The sequence below is a fragment of the Pollicipes pollicipes genome, unplaced genomic scaffold, assembly GCF_011947565.3.
Source record: "Pollicipes pollicipes isolate AB1234 unplaced genomic scaffold, Ppol_2.1 Scaffold_3087;HRSCAF=3621_pilon_pilon_pilon, whole genome shotgun sequence".
NCBI classification, from domain to species: domain Eukaryota; kingdom Metazoa; phylum Arthropoda; class Thecostraca; order Pollicipedomorpha; family Pollicipedidae; genus Pollicipes; species Pollicipes pollicipes.
The window spans coordinates 14,631,875-14,642,963 of record NW_023596225.1 but is presented as its reverse complement, the minus strand read 5'-3'; the positions used below and the strand labels follow the sequence as shown (position 1 = coordinate 14,642,963).

Sequence of the window (11,089 nt, the reverse complement as noted above, 5' to 3'; positions counted from 1 at the left end):
GATGTTTGGTTCTGATGCCTATAAGCCGAATCGCAACTTCTGCTCTACTCAGTGGCGCCGAGTTTCCATCGCGCCCGCTTTTCCACAAATCTGTTCATCACCATGTGTTTAACCAGGAACGACGCAGTGCACATGAAATTCATTAAACCACAGGCCACCGTCAACCCTGCGCATCTTAATCGCAATGTTCAATCGCCCCGTGCCGTCACACCCAGCCAGCCGTGTCCCCAAAGCCCAGACCTCGGCTACAGTGTCGGTGTGGTCCTGCCGTCACACCCAGCCAGCCGTGTCCCCAAGGCCCAGACCTCGGCTACAGTGTCGGTGTGGTCCTGCCGTCACACCCAGCCAGCCGTGTCCCCAAGGCTCAGACCTCGGCTACCGTGTCGGTGCGGTCCTGCCGTCACGCCCCGCCAGCCGTGTCCCTAAGGCCCAGACCTCGGCTACAGTGTCAGTGCGTCCTGCCGTCACACCCGGCCAGCCGTGTCCCCAAGGCCCAGACCTCGGCTACAGTGTCGGTGCGGGTCCACACGCCGCTGTGTGCCGGGACGGCTGGAACCTGTGATGCGGCGGCTGACGAGCGCACCACCGCCCGCAGGCGCAGGACCATGGTGTCGCTGAGCTTCAGCTCGCTGACGACGCTGATCAACCGGGAGGATCTGCCGGCCTTCACCTCCTTCCTCAACAACAGAAACGTGGCCCTCGATGACCGCGACGAGGTGAGTGCCGGACGCCGAACTGGGACTGCACCGCGACTGCACCGCGACTGCATGTCCTGGACTGCGGTCACCGGCCCGAGACGGCCGTCGACGACCGGTCAGGCGGCGGCTGCCGCTCGCCGCGCTGGGGCCGTGTTTGGCTGGTGGCTGGTCTGAAGTGCTACTTTAAAAAGCTTGGGAATGAAACGTGGTGTCGCGAGCATGCGAAACGGGAACCCGCCCATAAACCGGAATGGTAACTGGGCTGTGGGGACGCCTTTTGACTTGGTGTGGTGTCCGCCTGTTTCATTTTCTTAATGGAAAGTTAAAGAACTTGAAGTTCGAATTAGTACGAATTCGAAGAGCGGGACACTAAAGATGCTGAATAAAATGCTAAGGTAGAGCGCAGATATGAGCAGCATATACCTTGTGTAAGCAAGTTTCCCCATTTTCTGGGTTCATGGAACGTGATGAATAATGAAAAAATTGCCCTTCGTTATTTGTGTGAACCCTGAGCATAAGGCTACTTGCTAACACAGGTCAAATAGACGTTGACATGGTTTCATCTCCACGTATTTACATGTTAACGTACAACGTTTTTTGTAGTTAAGAACTGACTGCTTGCAATTCCTTGCTAAAACCATAAATTGCGTGCAAGTTGCATGACAATATGTGCAAGCGTTGGTAAAAATGGGACCTTTTAGCTGTAAAGGCGGCCGCACACTTGTGCATTCGGCGGGCGATATCGCTTGTATCTCGTATCTAGATTCGTATCTGGACTCCTGAGTACGTCAGTGATGTTTTTCTATACCTTAATTTAGGCCCACTCTCCCTAACTGAGGCAACGCGCAGCGCTAAACTTGGTCCAATATATTCAAAAATATTTGCGCGTCGGCCTAATTGTGCTTCCTTTATGAAAGTCAGGCGCCATTATCAACATAAAGGGTGCTAATATTCTAGTTTGTTTTGTTTTGTTGATATTTTTAAGATGTCGTTTTGTTATATCGCTCAGTTGGTCCGGGCTGCAATCGACTGCTGTCGGTAGGAGCGGGTTCAGTGAAGGTCAGGGGACGTCAGGGGTCCTCTCCCCACGGTAGGGGCACCAAGCATTGTGCACGTCAAGCTTACGCCATAAAGTTCTACCGGTGACCTGGAATTTTGCGAACGGATGGTGGTGCCAGGGTAACAAGAGACAATAAGCACTGGTGGTGCCAGGGTAACAAGAGACAACAAGCACTGGTGGTGCCAGGGTAACAAGAGACAACAAGCACGGATGATGGTGTCAGGGTAACAAGAGACAACAAGCACTGGTGGTGCCAGGGTAACAAGAGACAACAAGCACGGATGATGGTGTCAGGGTAACAAGAGACAACAAGCACAGATGGTGGTGCCATGGTAACAAGAGACAACAAGCACAGATGGTGGTGCCGGGGTAACAAAGACAACAAGCACGGACGGTGGTGCCAGGGTAACAAGAGACAACAAGCACCACTGAGCGTGGGCGCTGACACCATAATTTTTTCCAATCGAAAAGGCTAGGACCAAATATATTTCTTTAAAAATTAAATGCCGTCGCCAAGTTCTTTGTTTTTATGTCGTATATATATTGTCGAACTGAAGGCCAAATGGCGATGCATGCCTGCCACCCACTCGCCTGGTACGCGAGCAGAACCAGTCACACAGCAGCCCCTCCACTCACTTCGATTCCGGTCAAGCTCCACTTCCACACCGTCGAACGAATGGGTCGGCCACCAGTCGCTCCACCCCGTCTGTCCTGTCTGCTGACCAGGGCATGCGCCTGGAGCAGGACTGCCTCGCACAGCGACGATGCGAGGCGCTACAGCCTAGGTTCTAGGATTTGCCTCTGAGAAATGAGGCGCACTGAAGCGCGAGGATGCTTTATTGTGGCTGTAATTGTGCCTACCAGTAATTACACAAATGGTGCACCGCAACTGGAACAGACGAAAATTGCTTAGCTTGAAGTGGCGCCATGAGTCGTTTCTCGACTTACGGGCCGACACGAGCGTGAGCTCGTTGTGGCCCACCTGGTCGTTTTTCGACTTACGGGCCGACACGGGCATGAGCTCGTTGTGGCCCACCTGGTCGTTTTTCGACTTACGGGTCGACACGAGCACGAGCTCATTGTGGCCCACCTGGACCGGAGTGTTGAAACAGGTAATGCGACAACCACAAACGCTGTGAAGAACCGAACGAACTGATCTTGTCGAACAAAACGTGCCTGTCCGTCCCGCACTTCTTTTTAGCAACGCTCACCGCTGCGTTAACTGTTGTACCGCGCGTTCGAAACGCTCCCAGACAGCTGACCGTGCGGGGACGAGGCAGCGTCTCCGTCAGCACCAGCATCGTCCTGCTGACATTGGGGCCGAGCACGCAACCAGGGTTGAGACTGGGGCCGCGTACGTAACCAGGATTGAGAGTGGGACCGGTTACGTTAGCAGGATTGAGACTGGGGCCGGTTTCGTTAACAGGGCTGAGACTGGGGCCGGGTATGTAACCAGGATTGAGAGTTGGGCCGGTTACGTAACCAGGCTTGAAACTAGGGCCGGGGCATAGCCAGAGCTGAAACAAGCGCTGAGCTCGTTACTGGCTCACCTTGTTCTGCTGCCATAGCCATTGTCAGTGTGTCAGTGGTACTGAAGGCCATGTCCGACCGAGGACGTTCAACCTGTAGTCCCACTCGCCCTGCCAACCACCGAGACGAACGAAGGTCAGCTGCCCGCTGGCATTGGTGAAATTCTCCACTGCTTTTTAGTTTAGGTGTCCCACATCGTACTGTCTGCAGTGCTATGATTAGTTCTGTGTCATCAAATGCAATTTGGTGCATTTGGTAATGCAGCGCAGTTTTGGGTTTTTTCTGGGGCGCATCGACTGCTATAGGTCGTGCAGCGTAGTGCAGTTTGGTCGTGAAAGATAGTGCAGAAGCCCTTCGTTGTTATGCATTGCGGGGCATTCGTCGCCCTGTTCGTGGCTATGTACCACTGGGACCCAGACTAGCTTGCGTCTGTTTGTCCTTCACGACGTTGTGTAAACACAGAGGGATGACCCATTGGGCTCCCAGCTCTGTCGGTTCTCCGTCACCGATGGGTTCTACCCCGGGAGCGACTGCTGGGATGGCGAGAGCAACTCTACATTGCCGTTGTGTTCTCAGTACCGAACTATTGTGCTCTTGTCGTGTTCTCAGTACCGAACTATTGTGCTCTTGTGGCGTTCTCAGTACCGAACTATTGTGTTCTTCTAAATTGGAGTTTTCGGATGAGGTGAGTGGTCCTGTTTCCCGGTAAACATGACTAAATTCAGAAAACGGATCCTATGTTTGCCTTTCCTACGTCGAACCTGTATTTAGTTAATGAATCATTGGTGCTGAAGCTTCCAGTGTTGTACGAACACTCCTGCGTCACCAGGAATTTATTACATGTCATTGTGTGACGCCGGCCATAGAGCTTGAGAAGCGAGGCCATCAGCCTGCCTTTCCAGGAGGCGGCGAAGGCGGAGGCGCTGCGCCACCGGTCATGGGTGGAGCTACCTTATCTCTGAGACCACACCTCCTCCAGTGGCGGAACTAGAACCACAGACAGCTTTGCAGACCCACGGACATGCATACGGCTTTTTTGCATGCGTACTTCCAGCAGTGAACCTCACTAAACTCTGTCCTTAACGTCTATTAACCGCGCCCATTCGTTAATGACATGGATCCTGTTTAACTCGGCATTGGTGCGATGAACTCCGTTGTCGAGAAACCACAGGGACGGGGTTCCATTGCCCACGCTGCCTACGCTTCCTCCCAGGGTAAAAGGCAGGCGATGCCTCAGCGGCTGAGCGCGTCGTAAACCCCGGAAGACGCCGATTAACTCCATTATCACGGCCTCAAGTTAAAGACTGATGTTAAAGTGGGCCATGCACTGAGGACCAACTGCGCGGTAGCGGCAAACTGCCTCAGCCCATCGATGCATGGCAAAACTCATGCGGAGCTAAGGTGGTCGCACAGACCGTCAGGTCGTGCGCCACGCGCCCGGGCGCTCACCACTGCAGCCTCACGTGACGTCAGCGTTACAAGTTCTTTGCATATGTCGGTGCACGTGATCGATAGCTACCGCGCACTGATCCCGCCCCAGGGATCCGGCGCAGCGCCCGGCAGCGGCCTGATTGTTTTTATTTTGTTCTTGGGGAAAGGGTCGTGAGTGTACCGAAACAGTGATGCGTGGCGTGTGTATCACGTAGCTGCCGTGTCATCGCAGGGAGCCCGACAGCACGCGCACAGAGATCAGCACTCGGTGGACCGATCACGGAACTCACCAGTTTGACAGGAAAAAGCTATCACAAAAAATTCAAAACTTGTGCTGTTTACTCAGGTGCTATTGTTATGTACGAGTGGTCGTGCCAATTTGAGTCACACTTTGGCGAATGTTTGTCGAAACAGTGCTGATGGCATCGAGAGGTGCCTGATGCATGATTCAATGGGCATGAACCCGGATGGCCGCGAGCTTGCCTACCACGCCATTACATCACGTTATGCTGACCACCTGTTGTCTGTATCGAGGTGGTCACTCAGCTCATGAGGACAGTATGCCAAGAGCAACGTTTCAGGACCCCAAGGTAGACCGAGTAGAACGGAGACCATCACAGACTTTGAGCTGACTTGTGCTGTTGTTCTGTACTGTTCTCGAGTGAACGAGTCGACGACTTCTTTGGCCCCCTGCTAGGAGGCGTCCTTCCTCCCTTCCCCCTCCCCCTCCCTGGCCCCGGTGTCCCCGCGCGGGGCCGGCCCGGCGGAGTGAGCCGTCCTCCGGCGGCCGCTTGCCTTGTACTCATTCCGGGCGAGTCGGCGCGTCACATCTCGTCACGTGGCGCGCCGGGTCTTGACACCCCCCCCCCCCCAACCGCTCCCCCTCCCTCTCCACTTGTCGTCCACCCTTCCGCTCTCCGCGGCCTCCCAGGGTTTTCTAGAGGTATCAGGGAACATTGGCTTTGAAGCGTTCAGTAAATTTATCGGGCTTTATGGAAATGAACATTTTCTGTAGGAGGAGTTGCGTAATTATCACAATATTGGAAGTCCAGGACAGTTCTTGATTTGTGTGTTCGGTTTCAAGAAGTTTTATGCTATCTGGGTATTTTATGTTCATGGAAACAAACGTTTGGTTTAAAGCATATTCGAGCTTGTGAGGTGCATAATTTCTGAACGTGATTGGTTGCATTGCGTCTTTTTTTGGCTACAAGCACACTACGTGATGTTTGCGTTTTTATATCTGGATACAGTGATGTTTGCTACCCCAGTTGATGGGTTGATGGGTTGTTGATGTTTGCTATCCTTGGTTAATTTTCAGCTACCCCAGCTTTGATGGGTCAGGACTCTCAGGCCGCTTTGCAGCTTGTCGATATTTTCGCCAGAAAGTGCGAAAACTCCGCAATATCTGGCGAAGAATATCGCCAAGCTACAAAGCGGCCCGAGAATTCTGGCCCATCAAAGCTCGACTAGCCGAAAAACAGCCTTTCACAAGCGTAATGAGTAAGAATAATATTCGCCATTGTCACAAGCTAAAATCAAGTTTAAGATATCCCTACGAAGTTGTCATTGCGTGTTTTCTAGCTAGAATCATGTCACCTGGACCTGGCCTCCGGCAGAATGGCACGACAGCCATGATGGTGGCGGCGGAGAAGGGCCACCCGGCCTTCATCCACGCCCTGGTTGAGTTCGGCGCTGACGTCAACGTCGCCGACCTGGTCAGTGCACCGTGCCGGATGATCTCTCGGCGGTAGACGTCGTGATGGTGCTGGTGTGCGGGGGTTACCGGCGGCAGGCGCTGGGATTGTGCTGGTGTGCGGGGCTTATCGGTGGCAGACGCTGGGATTGCGCTGGTGTGCGGACGTTACCGGCGGCAGACGCTGGGATTGTGCTGGTGTGCGGAGGTTACCGGCGGCAGATGCTGAGATTGTGCTGATGTGCGGGGTTTACCGGTGGCAGACACTGGGATTGTGCTGGTGTGAGGGGGTCATCGGTGGCAGACGCCGTGCTGGTGCTAGTGTGCAGGGGTTACCGATGGCAGACGTTTTGATTGTGCTGGCGTGCGGAGGTTACCGGTGGCAGACGCTGGGATTGCGCTGGTGTGCGGGGTTACCGGTGGCAGACGCTGGGATTGTGCTGGTGTGCGGAGGCTACCGGTGGTGGACGCTGGGATTGTGCTGGTGTGCGGGGGTTACCGGTGGTAGACGCCGGGATTGTGCTGGTGTGCGGAGTTATCATTGGCAGACGCTGGGATTGTGCTGGTGTGCGAAGGCTACCGGTGGTAGACACTGGGATTGTGCTGGTGTGCGGGGTTATCATTGGCAGACGTTTTGATTGTGCTGGTGTGTGGAGGTTACCGGTGGTAGACGCTGGGATTGTGCTGTGTGCGGGGTTATCATTGGCAGACGCTGGGATTGTGCTGGTGTGCGGAGGCTACCGGTGGTAGACGCTGGGATTGTGCTGGTGTGCAGGGTTATCATTGGCGGACGCTGGTGTTGTGCTGGTGTGCGGGGGTTATCGCTGTCAGCCATTGTGATTGCTAGGTACTAGGAGCTATTTGTGACAACGGTCGAGAGTTGAGAATGAGCCGGTTGTTCAGGACTATTTACCTTTTTTACGACAGTGAGAGCGGGGCTAGGTATGCCACTGCTATCAAGCTAAACAAACGTTAATTGGGTCAGTAAGGTTGTGTACCTCGGTTACCGGGAACTCCATCCCTATCTCAGTAGTGTATGTGGTGATTCGTGTATAAAAAATTCTACTTTTCTTGATGGACACTGCTTTTTTAGCGGGCATTGATGTCTCCTATATCACGCCACGATTGTTCGCCGTCGCCATGAACACTATTTGACGGAGTTATGAATGCCCTGAAGGAGAATGTCCTGAAGAATAGATGACTCCCGGAGTCCTAAGCTGGGACCCCCCCCCCCCCCCTCCCCCGCCCCCATGGGAGCCAACACGACACGTCACTCACGTTAGGCTGAGCTTGCAATATGTGTTATGATGATCGCTTTTGTGCGAATTCATTAGACACTTGTGTATACATTATCTTCAACGATTTCATTAAAAATTATTGACCAAATTTCATAATGAGCTTCACAGTTCGTGAGGACCCCATCCGCTTAGGGGAGGGTGTCCCCGGTCAAAACTCGTGGATCAGTCAATAATTTCTGCCCACCTCCTTGCCAAGTGTGATTTTGCTATTCAGCGTATTTTTATCGCTGTTCATTTTCCTGATTAAATCTGCATTCATAATGGGTTTTGCATATTCGTTCTTGCGAATGACTGTTTGGAGTAAAAGTACGATTTTGGGTGGGCGCAAAAGCCCGTTGCGAATATAAGCGTCCCGAGGAAATTTGACTTACCCCTAATTTCTGTTGTATCATGCGGCGGCGACGGCAACAGAGCGGCAGCGACTGCGGCGACGGCGGTGTGGCCAGTCCGTGGCCGTCACCGTCGCGGTCACCGTCGCAGTCGCCGTGGCTGTCACCGTCGCAGTCGCTGTCGCCGTTGCCGTGGCTGTCACCGTCGCAGTCGCTGCCGCCGTTGCCGTGGCTGGCACCGTCGCAGTCGCCGTCAACGTCACTTTCGTCGTGGCTGTCACCGTCGCAGTCACCGTCAATGTCACCGTCGCTGTCCCTGTCACCGCCGCAGTCACCGTCGCAGTCGCCGTCGCCGTCGCTGTCACCGTCGCAGTCGCAGTCGCAGTCGCAGTCGCAGTCGCAGTCGCCGTCGCCGTCGCCGTTGCCACATCATGGATTGACTGGCATCTGGGTCGGCATGCCATGTACACTCCAGTCTTATCTGTGCACTCTCGTTGTTTACTACCAAGTGCACGTTCGTCTACACCAGCTAATGCGTTATTGGCCGTTCCCAATCTTGCACCGATCGAGGAGAGCCTCATCATTATGCACTACAGGCGTATGAGATCGACCAACTCGTGCCGTTGCACGGGGGTTACAGCCGCCTCGCCTATCAGCGGACGCACCTGGCTGTCTAATAAATAGCCAGGCAGCAGCATTTCGGAGAAGACTGCGGCGGGCTGCGCCAGGCGCTGAGAAGCTGTCTGGCCTGGTCTCCCGGTGGTGATAGGCGTTGGCCTGGTGTGGGCCCGAGCCGGGATCATATATCCACGACAATACGTCTTGTATCATTTCTATATTAGCTGGGTGCGCGTGGATGTATCTACTCGTGCAGTGTCTTAGAGAGCCACCAGAAGTCGTAACAGGACGAACGGATACACACGGTCTAACCCCATGCTAACCCGATTTTGCCACCTCGTGGGGATCTCTGCATTGGACTCCTCTTCATGAGAACGTCATCACATCAGAGCCCCATGGACAGCAGTCGATCCGAGTCCCATTATGTCGGCTAGCCGTCAGCCGGCGTGTTTTGCACGAAGCAACTCGTTAGCTCACTTTATTCCGTCGCTGTTCCCTTCGTCCGCCGCTTTGTACCAGTGGCCGAAGCCATGTTTAATGGCCGTATGTGACAATACGTGAGACTTCCGACTGGGTGGGTGCGATTGTACACATGTCAGTACCCCATCGTACCCTTAGTTTCACTACGATGACGTATACCAGCCAGTCAACAGGGTGACTTCAACAGCCACGTAAGTACAGACGGCTGGGTAACCTAGCGCAATGTGGCTTTCAACGCCGGCGCAGCAACTCAGTGCGGACGCCTTCTTTCAGGACAACTGGACAGCATTACACAATGCTGCTAAAGAGGGCCACGTGGAGTGTGTACGAGAACTACTGGAGGCCGGCGCGAACACGGAAGCCAAAGACATGGTCAGTGTCTGGGCTTGCGATTCGCACCCGGCGTAATTGCCGCGCACGTTCGCGAGCCGATCTGCCTTCCCTTGGCACTTATTGTAATTTGGCACATTTTTGGTGTCTTGGCGCTGCCCTGGTGCTTCTGTAGAATGGTTTATTCACTGTGATGAAGGCTTTCGAGAAGCAAGTTGGTGTAGCGTTGAGTTGACCAACGGCAGAGCGTCAAGAACGTGACCAGCCGCTATCAGTTCCGTAGCACCCCGTGACAAACCGCTATCAGCCCCGTAGCACCCCGTGACAAGCCGCTATTAGTTCCGTAGTACCCCGTGACAAACCGCTGCCAGTTGCGTAGCACCCCGTGACAAACCGCTGTCAGTTCCGTAGCACCCGGTGACCAGCCGCTGTCAGTGCCGTAACACCTGGTGACATCCCGCTGTTATTTCCGTAGCACCTCGTGAAAAGCCGCAGTCAGTTCCGTAGCACCCCATGACCAGCCTCTGTCAGTTCCGTAGCAACCTGTGACCAGCCGCTGTTAGCTTCGTAGCACCCCGTGACCAGCCGCTGTCACCGTGACCAGCCGCTGTTAGTTTCGTAGCACCCCATGATCAGCCCCAGTGAGTTTCGTAGCACCCCGTGAACAGCCGCCGTCAGTGCCGTAACACCCAGTGACAAGCCGCTGTCAGTTCCGTAGCGCCTCGTGAAAAGCCGCAGTCAGTTCCGTAACACTCCGTGACAAGCCGCTGTCAGTTCCGTAGCACCCCATGACCAGCTGCTGTAAGTTTCGTAGCATTCCGTGACCAGCACCAGCCTCTGTCAGTTCCGAAACATCCCGTGACCAGCCGGCGCGAGCTGGGCTCAGGTGAGGTCGCTGTTGCGAGCCGCCAGTGCCCAGCTCGTTCGTCTCCCCGACGAACCTACACGACAGCGCGCCATCGGCTGGACGGCCGGCCGAGCGCAACGGCCCACAGCCGCCGGGCCGGGCTGCTGCCTGGCCCGCCGCCGAGCCGGGCCGCTGCCTGACCCGCCGTCTCGGTGCCGGCAGGGCGGCTGGACCCCGCTGCTCTGGGCCGCCTACCAGCACCGCACCGAGGTGGTGCGCACGCTCGTGGAGGCGGGTGCCAACATGAACGTGCCCGGCCAGCACCACATGACGGCACTGGTGTGGGCTGCCGGTCGCGGCTACCTGGACGTGGTGCAGCTGCTGCTGCAGCACCACGCCAAGGTCAACATCAACGACAAGGTCAGTGCGGCCGCCTCGCCACAAGTCCGGCGGCGCCGGCCGGCCGATCAGCTGATACACATTCAATGGTGCAGTCTGCCGGCCCGGTCAGCGCGCTGTCCGGCAGGGTCGCGTGCGCGTGCTCAGCGTCACGGCGTTACACGCGCCAAGAGGCCGTGACCCTGTGATGAGCCACGTGACCGGCAGCGCCAATCACGCTTTGGCTCGCTGGTGACTTGCGTTGCGCCAGTTGAATTGTGTGCAAATTAAGCTGTTGTCGACTCGTGTTGTGAGACAATGCAAGCTGTGCCGGAAATGAGCATTGTGAGCGCCTGGCGCAATGAAGTCCGGCTCGCTCAGCAACACCGATGCCTCA

General features: G+C 55.3%; 1 protein-coding gene across 1 annotated transcript in view; it reads left to right on the top strand.

The window, feature by feature from the left end:
* Positions 1-11,089, top strand: part of Arms (Ankyrin repeat-rich membrane spanning) — a 108,379-nt gene that overhangs the window by 66,022 nt on the left and 31,268 nt on the right. Inside the window, exons 2-5 of the mRNA XM_037212591.1 lie at positions 596-716; positions 6,336-6,434; positions 9,411-9,509; positions 10,537-10,734. Of these exons, the coding sequence (XP_037068486.1) occupies positions 596-716; positions 6,336-6,434; positions 9,411-9,509; positions 10,537-10,734 (517 nt within the window). The remainder of the gene's footprint in view (positions 1-595; positions 717-6,335; positions 6,435-9,410; positions 9,510-10,536; positions 10,735-11,089) is intronic.